This window comes from Gadus chalcogrammus, chromosome 19, assembly GCF_026213295.1.
Source record: "Gadus chalcogrammus isolate NIFS_2021 chromosome 19, NIFS_Gcha_1.0, whole genome shotgun sequence".
In the NCBI taxonomy this organism is placed as follows: domain Eukaryota; kingdom Metazoa; phylum Chordata; class Actinopteri; order Gadiformes; family Gadidae; genus Gadus; species Gadus chalcogrammus.
The window spans coordinates 11,574,828-11,594,944 of record NC_079430.1 but is presented as its reverse complement, the minus strand read 5'-3'; the positions used below and the strand labels follow the sequence as shown (position 1 = coordinate 11,594,944).

General features: G+C 46.7%; 2 protein-coding genes across 2 annotated transcripts in view; one reads left to right on the top strand and one right to left on the bottom strand.

The window, feature by feature from the left end:
• The first annotated feature begins 1,323 nt into the window (after positions 1-1,323).
• tmem110l (transmembrane protein 110, like) lies at positions 1,324-11,287 on the top strand. The gene is made up of 8 exons (XM_056578415.1): positions 1,324-1,835; positions 4,235-4,283; positions 5,109-5,204; positions 5,565-5,686; positions 6,685-6,797; positions 7,581-7,664; positions 7,994-8,131; positions 9,795-11,287. The coding sequence occupies exons 1-8, from the start codon at positions 1,646-1,648 to the stop codon at positions 9,924-9,926; spliced, it is 924 nt and encodes a 307-aa protein (XP_056434390.1). The 5' UTR covers positions 1,324-1,645; the 3' UTR covers positions 9,927-11,287.
• itih5 (inter-alpha-trypsin inhibitor heavy chain 5) overlaps positions 10,833-20,117 on the bottom strand; it is a 17,732-nt gene continuing 8,447 nt past the window's right edge. Inside the window, exons 8-14 of the mRNA XM_056578410.1 lie at positions 20,110-20,117; positions 18,842-19,151; positions 16,326-17,182; positions 15,999-16,052; positions 14,836-14,952; positions 13,613-13,993; positions 10,833-12,979 (exon numbers count right to left, since the gene is read on the bottom strand). The exon at positions 20,110-20,117 is cut by the window's right edge and continues 164 nt beyond it. Coding sequence (XP_056434385.1) covers positions 12,711-12,979; positions 13,613-13,993; positions 14,836-14,952; positions 15,999-16,052; positions 16,326-17,182; positions 18,842-19,151; positions 20,110-20,117 — 1,996 coding nt within the window. The 3' untranslated portion in view covers positions 10,833-12,710. The remainder of the gene's footprint in view (positions 12,980-13,612; positions 13,994-14,835; positions 14,953-15,998; positions 16,053-16,325; positions 17,183-18,841; positions 19,152-20,109) is intronic.

Here is a 20,117-nt window from a genome sequence, read left to right as displayed (position 1 = left end):
GATGAGAACGAACACTGAACGGATGCAACAACAGAAATCTAATCCGCAACCCCCCCCCCCTCACAAAAAAATAATGCCATCTGGCAAATAAAGCCTATAAAAGAAAATCCACATGAAAATTAAGTGACCCGGCAGCACCGCAATAAACAGACAAGGAATAGAAGAGGCGAGAACCTGCTTGTAAAAATAAAATAAATTTCAACCATTAACTGACGAGATATATTTTACACATGAGTTTTGGTGAAAACACTTTTAAACAACCCAATATCTCGAGTCAACACTATCCTCTAGTGGCGGTGCGCACGTTTTAGCTCTGTAGTCAAATTAAAGTTTTAGCCTACTGAATAATATAGCGATGCGCTTTCACCGACATATGTTCGCTGTTCTTTGCTTGCATTTCGCATAAAGGACCTACTTGTCAGACAATAAGCCGGCAGTAAAATGGTTAAGATATAGGTGAGGGACATTTCAGAGAGTCATTCAATCAACCCATCAAACCTAAGGATCACGAGACAGCTTTAAGTAGCCTAAATTAATTGTTTTACTAATCAGAAAGATCTGATATTTTTACAGTTCTCTCGCCTCTCCTCTCTCGTGTTGTTAATGGGGTTAAATTCTCCCGAGTCACCGAATGCACCGTGTACCGCATCGGCCCGAGTCACTGAAGTGCCAACAAACGGTTAGAGTTGAGTAGACCCCACTTGTGATGTAACAGATGGTTGGGGCGCGCGCCGTGCTTCATTTAATCTGGCATCCAAGAGGCTTTTCCAAGCGCGCGGGAGAAGGGATTATCCCCCCACGTGCGATTCGTGCCATGGTTCTGCACAAAATAGGCCTACCCCTGCGCCATGGACCTAAACGGAGGAACCTGTGTTGTTTTGGGGTAGTATAGGCCCGTACACCCGCATCAGATTAACGAGATAAAGGGGATATTTTGTTTTCCCCATGCACAGTGGGCGGGTGGTAACATGTAGGCCGACTCAACATGTGAATATGAATAGGGCTGTTACAATCATGATGTGGCATTCTGTATTGATAGAAAAAATATAATACATAAATGTGACATATAGCCTATATTAGTTCTTCCTATAAATAGGCCTACATCAAATAAATAAATAAACATACAGTACATGCTCGTAACTGTCCTACATCTCGTTATAGCTTACTGTGTATATAAAATGCGTAATGTACGGAGTTACGATCGCATTGGGGGTCGTTATCTAGCCGCTTTGGACACAGTGGGAGTGAGCATCGCGATCGCCCCTATGTTTGCGCGAGGGCGAGATTGAAAGACAAAAGACAGGAGGAGATCGCCCTGAAGCATCGCGAGGTTAGGGGAGAGCTGGGGGAGGTGACGTCACGCCCTGCTCTGAGCTGGTTTGTTGTGAAGAGCCGTGGATGTGTCGGCTTTACGGAGAATCGATCACCCTCCTTTTTCTCCTTAACGGTTTTAGAGTTAGAAACGAAAGTCCGTCTCTGGACTACTTGTCATTTCGTCGGTCCATAAATTGGCGCTGTTGTTTTTATTGTTTCGGTTGATTTTATCTTTTGAAGAGAACGTGAGTCCCACATTTCGTCAACAAAACGCCGTTTTTGAAGAAGTGCCCCTTTGTTCGTTGCATTGTATTTAAGTAACCCTATCAACATGGACATTAACGGATACAAAGAGATTTTACTGCCGGATCGATTGGACATCAATAAAGTAACGGAAATAACTAATATGTCTGATATCATCGAGGCGACCCCGCACGGCTGCGATAACGGAGCCCTGACGGACAGGTTCGGGGTGCTGATCCAAGGGCTGCTTGGCGTCGTGGCGTTCAGCACTCTGATGCGTGAGTAGCCTAGTTTATCCAACAAACAATTCAATGACCTGTTTAGTGCATGGATCGATGATCTTCTTGGTGTAAGATAACAACGCGTAAGAGACATGTTTACGTTTTCCACGTGGCGCTTTGTTTACATTTTCTGTTTCGACATACAGCCAAAGTGGCGTATTTGACGGCAGGAAACAACATTATATGTTACTACAAAACTATTAGATGCCGTCTTAGCTATTATTATTATTATTTGTTTTTTTAAATACCAAGAGAACATTCAGCCATTCAACGTGTCACCCTATGCGTTGTTTTTTAACGCGATGGTTGCAAGGGAGCCGAACGTGGTTGGCCAATGAGCGTTGAGAGAAAGTCTCTTTATTGAACAATAGCCAGTTATTGAGGAACTAACTTGTGATCCTGAGGCAGCTGACCTCTTGTCATCATAGCCCACATCCATGGTGCAGCTGACTGCCCACGAATGGCCCCACCCTATTATTGGTTTCTAGGACGGTTGTATCTCCAGGCACGATGAACCTCACGAGGCCGTAGATTGGGGTATTTCAATGTTGAATGTGCATTTCATCAGTGCGGTTAAGCCTCATGTTAAATGCATGTAGGTCCGCAGCCATACTTCGGTTTCATAAGCATTGACCGTCCGTTACCTACTAAACATGATTTCATAAATAAAAAAATATAATTTAATTGTATTATTTAGTATGAAGCACATTTTTTTTACTTTTATTTCTGTTTTATGTGTAATGGTTTGCAAAGTAACCCAAAACTCAAATAATTGGGGTTTTGCACAAGATTCCTTTACCGCATGATATTCTAATAAGCAAGTGAATTCTAGGACACATTTTTGTAAGCACTATTAGTTTCATAATGTTGACTGTGGGTGCTTGCTTGGAGCAGGTCAGGTGGTGTTTGTGAGTGTGTCTATATTGTGAGGCAATGACGAGGTCAGTTCAGGAGAAATGTGTCTCTTGTTCTGTCCCAAAGGCAAAAGGGAGAACTTTTTAAAGAGGAACTAGAGGCCAAACTTTCTCAAGCTCTGAGGAATGACTGTAGAAGTTTAGTAACGGCCACTCTCAGTGGAAGGAAGTTTGTTTTACAAAAGTATTTTGGAGCAACGGTCTCAGGAAGTTTGTTTAACAAAACGCTTTCATAGCAACGGTCACTCTGAGTGGAAGGAGATTACCTAGCCAAGTTTTCTTAGATCCAACAATGGTTGACCTGAGTTTGCCTTATCCTGCAATGTAACAAATGGATTCTTATGAAGTAACTCAATAGAGTCCCCATTGAAAAATGATGCATACACAACAACAACATAATACACATTTAATGTTTGAGCGTGTGTCGAGCTGGAAGGAGGATCAACCTTCCCGGTGTTATTTTTTGTTGTTGTCAGATATCAGATTTATTGCGGCCCAATTCGCTGTGTTGCTTTTTGTTTCCGTAACAAGGTTAGACAGTAGGGAGGGGCGACGGATCAATACACTCGCTAGCCTCCACTCAGTTACTTATTAGTAGAGTAATCAATATCTCTCTCGCTCCCCCTCCGTCCCATCCTCGTGTGTGTGTGTGTGTGTGTGTGTGTGTGTGTGTGTGTGTGTGTGTGTGTGTGTGTGTGTGTGTGTGTGTGTGTGTGTGTGTGTGTGTGTGTGTGTGTGTGTGTGTGTGTGTGTGTGCGCGCATGTAGCTCCCTCAGGTCAGAGGACATCCGCTGGTGTGTTAATGTTTACACGCGTCGTGTCCTGACAACACCCCCGACCCTCTCCCATGTTCATTGTGCAGGGGTGGTTGCTTCCAGCACTACAGTGTAGCATGCCTCCCCCAACCTTCCCCCAACCCCTAACCCACCCTGGTCATAGTCTGAAGAGAGGTGCCCTGATTGCTTAAGCCACAGTTGCTGTGAATTAATTAATTTATTCAACCTTTATTTTATTTCTGTCTGAGAATATTTTTTTAGGGTGGACAGGTGCTCCTTTACAATGTTGCCGGGATAACAAACAAGAGATAACAAACAAGAGAGAATAACATGAGTGCAAAACAAAAACGAAATAATATAAGGCGAAATAGGTCAAGAACAAGCATAAGTCAGAAAAAAACACAAAAAAAACACAGACATCTCTGTGTTTGTGTGTGCATGATGTTTGCGTGTGTGTGCGTGTGTGAGTCACCTTGCAGTCCTTGAGATATGGCTGTAGAGGTAAACAAGCAGAGCAGACTGTGTGAGTCCTAGACGCAGAGAGAAGCGCAGCATTTATTTAAAACCTGGGCCAGTATGCATGTGAGTCATGATAACAAGCCCACAGCAACAGACACTGGCTGCTCTTATGAAACCACCTGCCCACAGGATTGTATTTCGTAAGTGAAGTGAACATGTGGTTTTGGTTTCTTTCTTTTGTTTCCAGTGAAGAGGTTCCGAGAACCTGCGAGCATCAGACGACCATGGCGGATCTGGTCAGTAGTCTCTCTCTCTCTGTCTCTGTCTCTGTGTCTATGTCTCTGTCTCTCCCTCCCCTTAAGGCCCTGATATACCAAAAACAAAAATTATGTGTTTGCACAAACACAATGGCGGGGTTGAGACCAAATCGAATGGTGGCTTCGATCGCCAGTCAGTAGTCAGTGTGTGCAGGGTGCTTTGCAGAAATTAGTCAAACATTTCCCAAGCGCCCCCCAATACATCACTGCCTGCCGTTGGTCAACAATACCGCCTGAATATTTAGCCTTGTCTCTCCGCGACTCTTGATAAACGAAAAGCACACCTATCACTGTTGGTATATTGTACCACGTTCAAAAATGAACTCCTGCCCCCAGCCAATGGCTGACGAGTTTCACCATTTGGCAGGTCATTTTTTAGATGTCTCCAGCCCGGCAGGTAAAAAGACACAATCAATCATTTAAATGTCATGAGATTTTGGCTATACCATGTTTAAACGTCTATATTACACCGCTGTTCGACAGACTATACAAACGTCATTGTTTTTCGTTTTAAGGCCCAATCCCATTTCTACCCCTTCCCCCTTCCCCTTCCCCCTCCCCCTTGTTTTGAAGGGGTAATGGGATTGGGATGGGATTGGGCCTTAGGCCCAATCCCATTTCTACCCCTTACCCCTTCCCCCTTCAAAACAAGGGGGAGGGGGAAGGGGTAGAAATGGGATTGGGCCTTAGTCTACATCGTGGCTTTGAGTCTTCCTCTTCTCTCCCTCATCGGTTCCCCTGCGGACACTTGCGCCTGGCCCTCATCACTTCCTGTTCCCCCCCCCCCCCCTCCTCTCCCCCCAGGTTCTATGACACGTCCAAGCAGGCCATCGGGGCGCTGTTCATCCACCTGGCCAACGTGTTCCTGTCCACGCTCACTGAGGAGGACCCCTGCTCTCTGTAGGTCCTCCCAGGACCCCCCCAGGGGCCCCCCCGTCAAGGGGACGCCATAGACTGTTTTATTAGGCCTGATAACATCAGCAGAAGGACCAAAAACCAATTAATTGATTGACCAATTATTCATTGATTTATTGATTCAGTTAGTAAAGTCTTTTCAGTTAGAATCGTTGGTCCCCGGGCCGCATGCTATGGATAAAACTGCATGTTGTAATTGTTGTTAGGTTTTGAGATTGTGATTTATAGAATGGCAACCTTTTCATGTGTCTGTTAAACACTAGTATCTCCATCATCGTTATCGTCGTTCTATGGTTGTATATTCAACGGGGATAACCAACCGGAATTTCGTGTCATTTCCTGTAGCTACTTAATCAACTTCCTGTTGGACGCCACACTGGGGATGCTGTTCATCTGGGCGGGAGTCCGGCTGGTGTCCAAGCTGGTGGAGCACAAGCAGTGGACACTGCTCACGTTTGGAGAATACGGTGAGCGGCCATTTTGAAACGAGCGCAAATGTTTGCCTTGCAACAACAGACTGCCTGGCCGAGGCCACACACACACACACAGCCCTTTGTTAGATAGACCAGACACATGCAAACCAAATAAAGGAGCACCAACATGATTGGTGCAATTTCGGTGAATCAGCAAATTGGAAAAAACCTGGTGTGTCATTAGTGGTGTTATTTGGCCTTCAAAGATAAGACACATCAAACACTTGAAATCCCCCTCCGGTATTAATAAATTGTTAAAGTAAACCTTCACCCAAACATGTGAGACCTGAGAAAACAGGATCTGGTTTGCAAGTTAATCTTTTCAACGATATAGAGCTTAAGATATAATTCATATAGCAAGTGATGGCTAGTATTTTCTTTGCCCTCACCAAAATATTATATGTATTCAGGTGATTCAATGATAATGGCGTTTAACAGGAACCCCATCACTTTAAGTTTGGCTACTCAATGCTGTAGTTAGACCATGACACAATTATTTTTAAATTACCTTACATTATGGCCAGTAGAGGGCACCCTAGTCGAGGGAGGGTTGAGGGGTGGTAATCAGTTGGTTGCAATCTGCAACCTCACCGCTAGATGCAACTAAATTGATGCTAGATGCTACACGCTGGAACTTTCAATTAAACAATGCTTTGTACTTCCAACCATGACCACTAGATGCCGCTCTTGAACCATTAGTGAACAACGGAGCTACGTTCGCGAGCAGTAGTGTATTGTGGTTTCATTGGTGTCTGGCTCCAAACCAAAGCAAGGAGCCTTACCCCATACCAGCTCCTTAATTAAATGTATCTGGACCAATCATAAGATTTAGTGTCCCCCAAATCACTACAGTCAAGTGCTACTGACAATAGCAAAATATTATTAATAGCAAACACACAGATAAATTAACATATTTCAGAGTTTAGGACTTTGACCTTGTGGGGTTACCCCTCTGGGGTTTCCCATGGCGCTGACCTCTGTCTGACCTCCAGGTGACCCCCCCCAGGCTGCGGCATGGCTGGGACAGTGTGGCTTCTACCTGGTCATCATGGTGCTGGAGAAGGCCGTGGTCAGCCTGGTGCTGCTGGTCCCCGGCTGGACCAACGTGAGTGTGGGGCCCCCGCCACACTACACAGACATGCACACGCACGCACACACACGCATGCACATGCACACGCACACGCACACGCATAGAAGCTAGCCACAAACGGCTACTTTTCTGTATCTCTTTTCACAATATACAAATAAACCTCCAAATGCAGAAATACATCTGGTCTTGTATCGGGAACTACGGTAATACATTATAAGTTTGATGTTTTAACCTTTTTATTTAACCTTAACACTTTTGGATCTGTAAATCTTAATCTCGACTACAATCTAGCATTGCAAAGTATTGAAAAAAGGGTCTTTTTTTAACGTAATTATTATTATTTTAAAGAAATAATGATTATTATTTTAAAGAAATAATTATTGTTCATAGAAATATGTGAAAAATATGTGTATTTATATTTAATAAGTATATTTCTAATACTTTGAATTATATTATATATAGGATGTGTGGTTTGTGATGCACCCTTTCACTCAGTCTGTTCTCGCTCATGCTGTATAACAAGCTAACATACTAACATACTGTAGAGTGCAAGAGCAAGGTGAACAGGTGAAACACTTGCTTGTAAAAATGAATAACACGTCCTTCTCCATGTCAGTTATCCCTGTATGAACAAATACAGAAAAGAAAATGGAGGTCACTTCAGTTATAACAAAGAATGTTGAACAAGCAACACCTATGTAAACATGAATGTACATTTCTATATATATATTTTTTTTGAGTAAAAGTAAAAGGTCAGAAGAAGGTCCAACCTTATATGACCGCCCCTTTTGTTTACAGTTGCAGGCGGTGTTGCTAAGCTACATCACTGATCCCCAGCTGGAGCTGGTGGTTGTCATGCTCATCGTGCCCTTCATAGTCAACGTGAGTGGGCTCTCAAACTTCCAGAACCTTCCTCCGCTCCCCAGATGAGAAGATAAGATAAGATTAAAGTTAAAGATAGAGATGGTGTTTCAGTTTTGAGAGGGATGAAAATAGTTGACAATCAACTGTCAATTAAACTGTTCCAAAACATCTCTCTCTCCCTAACTGGACATATATGGGCTTATTATATTCAATATATTATAGATGGAATATTTGTATTAACATATAATAAAAAACAACGGTCTAAAGATGTATACAGTGAGAGAGATCTAGACTCTGAACTCAGTATCTTCTCCAACTCTGTTCCTGTGTCTCTCGCCCGCCTGCAGTCCATCATGTTCTGGGTGGTGGACAGTCTGATGATGAGGAAGTACAAGACGACGAAGAGCATGGAGGACTCGTGCGACAGCGGCCCCGGCCTCCCGCGGTCGGGCTCCCTGCCGTTCATTGCCGACGACGAATCCCAGGTGAGATCATGGACAAAAAACGTCCCATAAAACCTTGCTGTATTGTTTATACGAAATTGGGAATAATAGGGGCTAAAAATCCCCCTGTTTACTTTCCTATCTGTGTGGTTGTAGGGTTCGTCGTTATTCTAAGGATTCTCTATTCACTACCAGTCGGGACTCATCTGTCCCAGAGTGTTCATTTCCTACATTACCCAGAATGACTTTCACCAGATAAGACCAACTGTGAGACCAGCCGCATCACCATCAGCATCGTACATCCAGAATGCATGGCTACGATCGACAATGGAGAAATAACTGAGTTCTTAATTATATGGGGAATGGTAACCTGTTAGATACAGACTTGGCACCATGTCACATATTGGCCTTCGTGGCCTTTCTTTCTCCTAAATGGTACAACAAACTGTGACTACGTCCGCCAGGCTAAACCACAGCGGGGCACTCCGAGTGGACTCTGAGCATGCGTCAACACATCACCTCAGAGCTTGTTCCAAGTTACACCATGGCTCTTGTATGGCACAAACAGTTGGCCTGTTTTTTTCTACCCCATTAGTGGTAGCAAAGCGCAGTGGGAACATGGAAGGACTCTGTCACTTCAACAGCCCCTGTTGTCTTGAGGCCACGGGAACGCAGCCGCAAAGGCCGCCCACAATGTCACTTGAACAGTAGCCCGTGTCTTCCTTCTGAACTATGGAATAGTGGATTCCTCTTGGGGGCCCTGGTACACACACACACGTTTACACACACACATGCGTGCTCAAAAGCACACACACAAACAGGCACACACACAGGCACACACGCTTTCCCCTCTGGGAGCAACACAACATCCCTTCATCTCGGTATTAAACGTGACATTTGGGAATCAAGCTCTATTCCCCCTCTATTTCCCCCTGATGCGCGATGTGATGGAAAGCTGAGCTGAATAGAAGAAGGGGATTGAGAGAATGAGATAGATTGGGTGGAGGCGGGGGGGGGGGGGGGAGGATGGGGAAAAGAGTATGCTGGTCAAACGCAATGGAGAGAATGAGTAAGAGGGAGGGAGGTTGAGTGACAGAGGGGGAGAGTAAAGGCGAACGCAGTGTGGTCACAATGCTGGTGTTGTGATCCACTGCCCTGCGTCTCTCTATTCTGGATATAATATTATGGGATGGATTATGGAGCACACGAGCGCGCCCAGAGAAGCCTCTGCTTCTCGGATCAGAGCCGGAGGGCCACAGCAGGGTGGGGGTGTTGCAGAAGGCCCCGAGACCGTAAACGTTGTATAGCTGTGCAGCCAGGGCCAGCTTATGGATCCAACAGATCATCAGCGTCCCAGCTTTACACCGAGAGATGGGCTTCCAACCTGGGATCTTATTTTACAGACTCTCTGCTGGCTACGCCGTGTGGAAAATGTTTGATCATCGGAAGGAAATGTGGCAGTAGTAATGCATAAAAGATGTTTCCCTTAAATATTTTGGAAGTTTTTTGATAGTGGAAAATTTCTTAACATGCCTTCGGAATCGCTTGAATTTAATCTCATGCTTACACAACTGTGTGTGTGTGTGTGTGTGTGTGTGTGTGTGTGTGTGTGTGTGTGTGTGTGTGTGTGTGTGTGTGTGTGTGTGTGTGTGTGTGTGTGTGTGTGTGTGTGTGTGTGTGTGTGTGTGTGTGTGTGTGTCTGCAGGTGCTGCTGACTGTAGATACAGACACGGAGGACGCCACTGAGGAAGAGGAGGAGGAGGGGGGTGAAGACCAGCTCATCCCCACACCCCACTTCTCTGAGGGAGCCCCCAAACCCAGCTGGGTGGTGGTGTGACCCAGCCCACCCAGTACCACCTGGGGCCCCCAGAATCCACAGGCAATCCTAAGCCCGCCCACTACTACTATAACCAATGAGAAGGCAGCCATAAGAGAACCTGTACCTCTTTGTCTTCTGTCTGTCACTCGTACACACACAGACATGTACAGAGGAATCTCAGGTAGTGAATATTTAACGAGAATGCTGTGATTTATTATTGATTCATTGATTTCCTTTCTCGTTTTAATTTGTCTCCTGATCACCATCGACACAAGGGTTCTTCATAGTCAGATCTGTGTGTGAGGCTCCATTTTGAAGGCCCTTCCCCCTGTGGTTCTAACATCCTTCTGACTTGTTTTCAGCGATTGGAAACGACGCAGTGGGCGAGTATGTATCTCAGGTTTTCTTTGTGCCTTTTTTAAACCTTTTTTATCGCTACTTCACCACATTGCCGTGCTCTTCAGGGAACATCACAGTGACCACAGTGGAACGTACCAAAGGGAAGTTCCTCGTTTCATAGGGGCTTAATTAGAGAGCGCACGCCACCTTTAACCAGAGGGGGGGAGACTTGGGTTCAGGTGACAGGTCTGCAATGGTGGCAAAAGAAGGAAAATTCAGAGGACTGGATTCCCAATTTAAATTGTGGTCGTATCGCCTTACCACTGAACTAGGCAGGGGTGAAACGTATTATAGGGTGATCTCCTTAGAGGTGTTTCACATCACAGATTGGATTGTGATTGATGAAGAGGTAGCCTTCACAAGTCTTCACTCGAATGATGTTACTTTAAAAGCCTTTCCTTTTGCTTTTAATTAAAGTTCCTAGAGAAGTCTATTTCAAACTTTTATCAGGTATGCATTTTGAAATGGATAGATTTGTGTGTGTACACTAGTTGTTGATCAGTTAGTCACAAGAGAACATTAATTGAATGTACATTGGACCTGTACCTTTTAATGACTATAATTGTGGATACAATCTTTAATCTGCTCTTCCTGTCAGCCTCATCGTTTCTCCGCGAAGATTACAAACGCACATAACTTCCGGAGAGTCCATGTGTAGCTGTACATTCTTTAGTTGCTATAATGGAGACTCTTCTCTGTTGTGGCATTCTTCGGGGGGAAAACTGCCACTTTTACAAAGCTGTACATAACAAGGGTGGGCTGTAAAAGTGGAACTGTTATTATGGAGAAATTCACTACACATTCCTGCAACATTCCCTGTCACTGCTTTCTTGATTCCATATTATCTTTTGTTGCTTTTACTTTGGTAGCTTCTCTCAATGATTTGGAAGTGAACGCATCATTAATGCAGAAATATGGTTTGTTTTGTAATAACTGAATACTGGAGCAGTCAAACCAAACTGAGTAAAAAATATATTATTCATCATATATTAATGATGCATATCTTAATTATACCAGTTACATTGATTCCCGACACCTTGCACATTTAATATATTTATTCTGTGATTATTATGCCAATTTTTTTATTGATTATTTGCCACTATATTGACGGCACATCTGTGATTATTACACGGGCAATTGAAACTGTATTTAGTCAAATGTTTAATCTTGAATATGTTAAGTACAATAATATCCCAGGTCCATTATTAATTGTACAGTTGGGTAAATATTTAATGATTACTTCATCATGCCCTACAGTATATCAACAATATTTGTGGTATAAACATGTATAATGGAAAACCAAAATTGGATTGTCTGCATACTTTATACTCCTGTGCTTTTAAATCGACAATGTCCTTTTAAGATCAATGATGACTCGTGAATCTTAATTGCCTTGGGGTATCTTTACCTACAGTATTCAGTATCTGCACCTACTATATGATCAACTGTTTACACATTCACTCAACAGTATTCTTGTCCATAAATGTATTGTGAATCCAACTTTTAATGTGTTTTTATTTTTTGTTAGTTTTTTTCTGATTTTTTTTGATTTTATAGCCAGAAAACAGTTATAAACTGTTGTTGAATCAGAGTCCGTGGCCTCGGACCACAATAAGACCGATCAACGGTGCTACTTAATGAATGTACCTTTGGTTTTGAACTTTTGATTGTTCTACGTTGCACTGAAGAGAATAAAGTTCGGTGACTGACTCCCATGTTTTGGTGTTGGAATTCCTCTAGACCTCCCCACTCTACTCACACACACACATACACCTGGGAGAGCGATGATGACAGACACCTGGGAGGGGGGTTGGTTGGTGCTGGGAGGGGATGGGGGGCACTGGTCGTGAGCACACCTGTGGGGGCGGGGCCAGCAGCCTGTGACCTGCGGCTGAAGACAGGGAGGCGGGGGGGGGGGAGAGAGGGCTTTGGTCCCTACGTCTGGCATGTTTGGTGTGAGGTTCACAAGCAGAATAATTGAACTAGTTTTGTTTCTGGCTATATATATATATATATATATATATATATTTATTATTATTTTACTAGTTTAACACTTCATTAAAAAATGTATTTACAATAAAAAAAATTACACAAAACAATTCTCACAAAATACTCACACAAAAACATACTTTTGAATTAGAAACAAAAAGGAGTACAGGTAGCAGAGTCTCGGGTGCGTGGGAGAAAACTCGGATGTCGTAGGCCCTACGTGGTAGCCTACATTTACAAAAATCAACGACGCAATGGTGCAATAAAGTCCCGACTGGAAAGTCATTGCCTTTAAATTATTATTTTTTAAAAATCGCAGGTTTAAGTGCAACAAGTAGGAGGGTGCGGTTTTCGTCGGAAAAAGCGAGGTATTTACAGTTAAAGATCATGATCATGCTGATCGCCTCAGGCCGCTCACACGTTGCTCCCCTCTTTCCACTCAGCCGTCTCGAACATGTGTGGCACCACATAGTCCTCGTAGCGCCCGTCGATGAGCTTGGCCGCGTTGTTCCGGGCGAACCAGCAGTCCACGCTCTGCGCGCCGCTGTAGATGCGCCGGGTCTTCTTCACCACCGGCACCGAGCGCCGCTTCACCTTCAGCACCGGAGTCTTCCTCGCCCCGTCCTCGGGCGAGCCGTCGGTCAGCATCTCTCCCAGCCCCACGTCCTGGTGCAGGAACTGACCTGGAGGAGAGAAAACGAGTCGGAATCGGTCAGAAAGTCGAATGACGATGCATTGTATTGAACATTTACTTTAAAAAAAAAAAATATATATATATCTTTTTAAGTTATTATTGTATTTTGTGCTTTGTTTGTTTTGATTCGTTATTTGTGAAAAGAAAATCCAGCAAATAAAGTCTGATTTATTTGAGTTTGACCGGAGGCGAATTGTGGTTGTGCTGAATTTGATTAGTTATTATAATCATTTCATCAGCAGAGAAAATCGACCGTGAAGTGAATAAATAATAACCACGCTTTCTCATGAAATGCAAATCCCTTCGAATGTGTACGGCTTTAGCCGCAAGTCAAAAAGAAAATGGTCTACTACATTGACGCATAAAAGAAAGAGGGGAAGAAAAGAGGGACCTAGTATCCCAACCCAGCCGTCGAGCATAACACTGAATATTCTATCTGTCTGTCTATGTTATGTTTATTTATTCTCGTATTTTTGCACTATTTTGTTGTTATGTTATATGTTCAATGTTGCGTGGTAAACATATTAACAGCACATTTGGAGAATGGGGGAAACACAATTTCGAACCTGTCGGACAACTAAGTTCACTTTTGACTTTGACCGTGACCGTGAGCGCTCCCTACCCAGCAGGCCGTGGCAGTCCCGGGACAAGCCCTTGCTGTTGGAGATGTAGAACCCCACGTGATCCCTCTGGTACGGCGCGGGGTTCTTGTAGCGGTGCAGCAGGATCACGAAGGCCACCGTCCCGCCAACGGTCACGGTCACGTTGGCGCCCGCCGCCACCGCCACCGCCACCTCGCCGCTCTGCACGGCCACCGTGGCGTCGCAGGGCAGCACCAGCCGGTCGTGCCCGTCCAGGATCACCTTCTTGGGGGTGACCTCGATGTAGGCGCGGCGCCCCGGGCGGTCCACCACCACCGTGATGGCGCTGAAGTAGGTGCGCTGCTGCTTGTGGCTGCCCGGCGGCGCCGGAGCGCCGACGAGCTTGCCGTTCACCGTCACCCCTTAAGGGGAGGAAGGGGGAGGTTAAAGAACTACAATCATGGCCGACAAGTCGCACTTGTATCATTGTATACTGTCTGAGTGTTAAAAAAAGTTTTTCAAAAGTCATCTCAAAACCCATCTCTTCAACATCACTTACAACACCTGACGAATCTTTTTTCACCCTCTCTTTCTTATTGTCCTATCTTTCTCCGTATTGTTGTTTTGGAGTATTTGTATGTATGCATGTATGTATTGTACGGTCCATTTGTATCCTTTTTGTTTTGTGTTTTTGTAAAGCGTCTTTGGGTACCGAGAAAAGCGCTATATAAAACCTATATATTATTATTATTATTATTATTATGCATGTGGATTTTTGGGGCTTTTTAGGTTGAGGGCCGTGGAGACTGACGGTAGACTGGCTTGAGGGATAGAGGGGATGATATGTTGCATTGGACCGTAGGTCAGAATGGACCCTTGGTTTGGCTTTTAAAGGGTGACGTATTATACCACAAGGTGTGAGTGTGATTAGCCGTTACAAGCCGTTGGTAACGGCTTGTAAAAATCGGCCTCTTCTGACATCACAAGTGGGCGTGTCCACCTAGATGTGTGCCGGATGGATCAGTCCACCAGCCTTGTCCAACAGAGTGTAACGGCTAATTACACTCACACCTGTTGGTATAACATGGGACCTTTAAGGAGTGAGAAACACGAGACATATTTATCAGTGTCGAGCATAAACTTAAAACCCTTCAGGCTCTCTTTTAACGGCCTCCTTTAAAACAACATGCTCCGTCTCAAAGGGGTCATCCAAAATGGCATTTGGGCTTGAGAGGTCATCCAGGGGTCGTTGGGGGGGGGTTACCTGAGTGCTTGTGATCGGAGACAAGGCGCAGGACGTGCCCGGGCTCTCCGTTGATGTTGAAGCACACGGTGAGTTTACTCTGGGGGAACTCCACAACAAAGTGGGGGTCCCCGTCGGCTGGGGGGCGGGGGGAAACAAACATGAGGGGATTAAAACTGGATACACAAGCGGCCCTGAAACATGAACTACAAATAGTCCGAATCCATCCAGTTGGTTTGAAGAGAGCAAAGCTGGAATAACGAGTTTGGTTATTCGTCTTGTAGGAAAAGCCGCTAATCTACTACCCTTCAGATACCATTTAAATAAAACGTCACTCCAAAAAATAAATAAAACATTTGGCATTTTACATTTTACATTTGTCCTTTGACATTTGGCAGTTAACGGCAGTTTGGCTGAGCTCAATACCGGGCCTAAGCACCTTAGACACTGAGAACACATTTTCTCTAATTTGGCCTTGAACTTTTGAAATTCAAAGCCAAAGTCCAAAGTGCCGTGAAGCAGACTAATGGTGTGTCTCAGCGCCTGACCCCAGTGCCGCGAGCACTTCTTCTTACCACCCCTGGTCTCCTGAGAACCAGGCCCAGAGGAGACGAGATGCTGTTGTTAATGAGAGAGGGAGCGCGGGTTAATGAGGGGGTCATTAGCCGCCGCTAACATGCTAAACCGCTAGCTACCTCCGCAGCAGTCCTCTGTCTTTACACAGAGGAGGAAGCACCAGAAGTAGTGCAGTAGTGTAGTGCCCCACTCCCCTGACTCTCCTTGACGACGTGTTTTCAAGGGTCTCCCCACTCCCCACTCCACACACACACTCCCCCGCGATGGCCATGTGATTTTGATTGCCGCTAACGTCTGTTTGTCAAGCATCCAAATTACAGACTCTTGTCCTCCAAAGCGTTTAGACCGAGAGAGACAGAGGGAGAGAGAGCGCTTCTTCTACAAAAGACTTCCACTCTCATCTGTCTTTCATGTCCAAGCCCCCTCCCCACTACCCTCCCACCCACCCTCCCAGACTCCCAGAGGAGCTTCAGAACCAACAGAACTAAAAGACAGAAGGACAACAGCTAAAGGCTGCAAGGCCGAGAGAGAGAGAGAGAGAGAGAGAGAGAGAGAGAGAGAGAGACAAACAGAGACAGAGACAGAGAGAGAGAATGCAATGTATTCACCTGATGTTTTGGTGAAGGTGACGGATTTCCTGGCCGGTCTCCTCACGACACCACCTACGAGGAGACAGAGTGCAGATTAACCTCTCCTATTGACAGCCCACGCAGACTGAGAACCACTTATTTGATACACCATCTGCTATCATTATTTGTCTCAATTGGTATCCTGTGTAATCCCACTGCCTGAGGCCCCTCCTGCGCACGTTGGCCGTGGTGATAAAGGTTTGGTCGTTTGTGTTAGATCGGGATGATTAAGGCTAGGATGAGGCTAGTAACATCAACCAATCACAGCCCTCGTCACCCACGACCAGGCAAGACGTATGGCGTTACCTATAGCGTTCCCAGAAGCCGCACCCTGGCTCCTGGCCGGCTTCCTGTTGTCACCCCGGGCCCGGTCTCCCTCCTCCTCCCCCTCCTCCTCCTCCTCCTCCTCCGCCAGCTCATTGGCCGGTCCTCCGGGCCCCTGGCTCCTGGAGGAGGAGGGGGCGGCGGTGGGGGGCGGCGGCGGGGCCATGGAGCCGTTGGCCATCACCTGGGGCCGCTCCACGTTCAGGTTGGTGAGCGGCGTGAGGAAGTTGTAGGCCAGCGAGAGGTCGGTGGCGTGCCGCGTGAGACCCTCCCGCTCGCCGCTGGTCTGGCTGCGCAGCCGCGACCGCAGCCCCTCCTTGATGCTCAGGAAGCCCCACAGCCGCTCCACAAAGTCCTCCTCCGGCGTGGGCGCCGCCCCCTCCAGCGGTGTCGACGCCCCTGCCGACGACGGCGGCGACGACGAAGCCCCTCCCACCGGCCTCGACGCCGGCGGCGGAGCCCCTCCCACCGGCCTCGACGCCGGCGGCGGAGCCCCTCCCACTGGCCTCGCCGAAGACGGCCCTTGGCTCCTCGCCGCCGCCACCGCTCGGGCGCGCTCGGCCGCCGCCGCCACCGCCGCCTTCACGTGCCGCTTCGTCTCCTCCTGCCGCTGGCGCAGCGGCACGTCTGTCTCCAGGACGATGGTCTTGTCGCTACTGCTGGCCGTCACCTGCACGTGGAGGGACCCCGCGTCGCGGTCGGTCAGCCGGCCGGCCACCACGATCTCGGAGCCGTTGAAGTAGTTGGTGAAGAGGCTCTGGGTGACGTACTGCACCGAGTCCTCCGGGTAGTTGATCCGGATGTCCGACAGCAGCGGCGTGCCGATCTCGTCGTAGAAGCTGGGAGCGCAGGGAACGATGGGAAGAACGGTCACACTGATTAATACTTGAGGGGAAATACTCAAATAATCTCTTGCACTTTTTCCTTTTATATTGCGTTGCTGAAGGAACCTGAGACTCATGAATTGAATTGCCAGTGACTGCTGCTTGTTATTGTTGTGCGTATGACGTTAACCCATATTGAATCTTGAATCGTGAGGGGAGAAAACGGGCGAGACGCATGAGAACCCGCAGGGATCCATCATATAGATGTGCCCTTTGGGAGATACTTTAATCAAAGGTGTCCTACAACACTGAGTGCATGCATACAGTGGGAAACGACCCCTTAACCCTGGCAGCGTTAATGCCATGCTCTCCCCGTTGGTCACACGACAGCTAAAGGGGTCCACGGTTGAGGTGCTCGCAGACTCCCTCAACAAGCACACACAAACACCCACATGAGGCCAGTGGTACATAGGGTTGTCACTGGCTGTCACCTGAGAATTTTTGGTCCAAAATGTGGAATCGCGGTCAGTCAACTTCGGCCACCATTCAAGGTCGGGGGTTGGTGTTTATTGGGGCAGTGTGCGAGCTTGAGGCCTCAGAAACCAAGGTGTTAAACGGAACCATTCGAAGCGCCTCCCAGTTTCTTCCAAGGTTCCCAGGCGATGACAGAGGGGGTTAAGGGACTGATGCTGATGCTGGGAGGAGGTTGCGTGAGAGAATGTGAAAGGCCAGCACATGACTGGGGAGCTCAAGTCTGTCTCCCCGCAACCACAGCGTTTTATCTCTTGAATAAGCATCTGATGTTTCACAACAAACAGACACACAAAACATACACTATCTCGACTGAGCAAATACGTGTGTGTGTGTGTGTGTGTATGTGTGAGTGTGTGAATGTGCTTGTATTTCTGTGTTGATGCATGAGATTGAAAGATGGATTGAGGCGGGGTAAGGAAAAATGTGTGTGAGTGTTTGTGTGTATGTGTGTGCGTGTGTGAGTGTGTGTGTGTGTGTGTATGTGTGTGTGGTAAAAAGCGGTAGATTCTGATGACGCCGTGCTGACGTTGATTAAAGAAGTGAGTTGTCAGCACCAGCACATCTAGAGCCGTCTCCTCGCGCCCGCGTGATGAGAGACAGACTGGGATGAGTATGAGCACACTGAGGTGAATGGTGGAGGGTTCAGGAGGGATTCACTGCACCATTAGATATGTAAAATACAAATATGGTGGAGGAGGTTTTTCCTCAAAGGGAACATTTGTTAATGTCCACTGTATTTGTTTGTGTCATTTGATGTCGTAACTATAGAGTAGTTACGAAAGTAGTCACTAAAAAATTGATGAGAAAGTATAGTTCTAATGACTCATTTCAGTAAAAGTCATATTTTAAATAGCCCTGACTCATAAGCACTTCATTGATTGAACAACAAATGACTAAGCCTAGCTGGCCGTTTGTCGTTCTGCCCGGACGTCCTTCCTACACTTAACATTTAAAAGTGAGTGCAATATCGATTGTACGCTTTCAAAGAAAATGAACAATATGACTAAACATTGAGTCATCATGAGTTTCATGCAGCAGAGACATATCTGCATAGAAACAACCCAGACCTCAACGAACCCAACAAAAACAAAACAAAAAAAACAGGGAATCGAACCCGCGGCGCCCGCCCCTTCCCCCTACCCTTTGAGCATGGCGCTGGCGTCGGCGTCCTCGGCGATGCGCCGCATCATGCCGCAGTTCTCCAGCGCCATGCGCTCCAGCAGCCGGTAGTCCACGTCGTTGCCCAGGCCGATGGTGAACACGCAGAACTTCTCCTGCACCGCCTTGCGCGCGTTGCCCAGGATGGCGTTGGACTTGACCACGCCCACCGTGGGCCGCCCGTCCGTCAGGAAAATGACCAGCGACACGCTATTCTGGCTGGCGTCCGGGCCCGCCAGGAAGTCCCGGAGCAGCACCGAGCCCGTCTGCATGGCCTCGTCGATGTTGGTGCCTTGGGGGGGTGGGGGGGGATGTTAGGTAAGGAGGAGTGGGAAGGTTTTGAAATGCTTGTGTTTCCCCCCTCCCCCACACAAACGGCGCTTGTGGCTGAGCCTCTTTCTGAATCATGGTAGCAAAAGCTGGCCTATGTCTTCCCTCCTACTAAGGTTCCTGGCCCCCTTAATCTTAAAGGTGACATATTACACCACCAGGTGTGAGTGTGATTAGCCGTTACAAGCCGTTTTGAAAATCTGCCTCTTCTGACATCACACTCACACCTGGTGGTATAAAAGGTCACCTTTAAAACATTTTCCCAAAGAATATCCTCTTGGCGGCAGGTCCAATAAAATCGATACGAACCCATTCCTTAAGGGAAATACAACATTTGAGTAACTCAACTTTCCCAAGTCAAAGCTCAATCTACTGTATCAAAACGGCCTGCAAGCCATCGATGATGGATCCCTAGTATACGTGGCGGTCACCCACTTCATTTACTATTAATTCGCTTGACGGTGAAAAATTGGTTAGGGGTTCAAGTCAATTTACTATGAATTGAATTGTTAGACTTGAAGTGAGTTCAAGACAAAGCTTTTGTTGTGTGCCGTGATGGAAGAGGGGTGGGGTAGTGATGGTAGTGGTAGTGGTGGTAGTGGTAGTGGTGGTAGTGATGGTGGTGGTAGTGGTTTTGGGGGTGGTAGTGGTGGTGGTGGTGATGGTGTTAGTGTAGGTGGTAATGGCTCTGTCGCGGTGGTAGTTGTGGTAGTGATGGTAGTTGTGGTAGTGGTGGTAGTGGTGATGGTGCTAGTGTAGGTGGTAATGGCTCTGTCGGTGGTGGTAGTTGTGGTAGTGATGGTAGTGGTGGTAGTGGTGGTAGTGGTGATGGTGTTATGTTAGTTGTAATGGCTCTGTCGGTGGTGGTAGTTGTGGTGGTGATGGTGATGGGATGTGGTGGCGGGTGTTTTGGCGCTCACCGCCGCTG

What these genes read in the sequence shown, in the direction of transcription:
- tmem110l (XM_056578415.1), top strand. Translation starts at nt 1,646, where the DNA reads ATGGACATTAACGGATACAAAGAGATTTTACTGCCGGATCGATTGGAC. An exon ending in GGCGTTCAGCACTCTGATGC is followed by an intron (nt 1,836 to 4,234) that starts GTGAGTAGCCTA and finishes TTTTGTTTCCAG; the next exon opens with TGAAGAGGTTCCGAGAACCT. An exon ending in TGGTCCCCGGCTGGACCAAC is followed by an intron (nt 6,798 to 7,580) that starts GTGAGTGTGGGG and finishes TTTTGTTTACAG; the next exon opens with TTGCAGGCGGTGTTGCTAAG.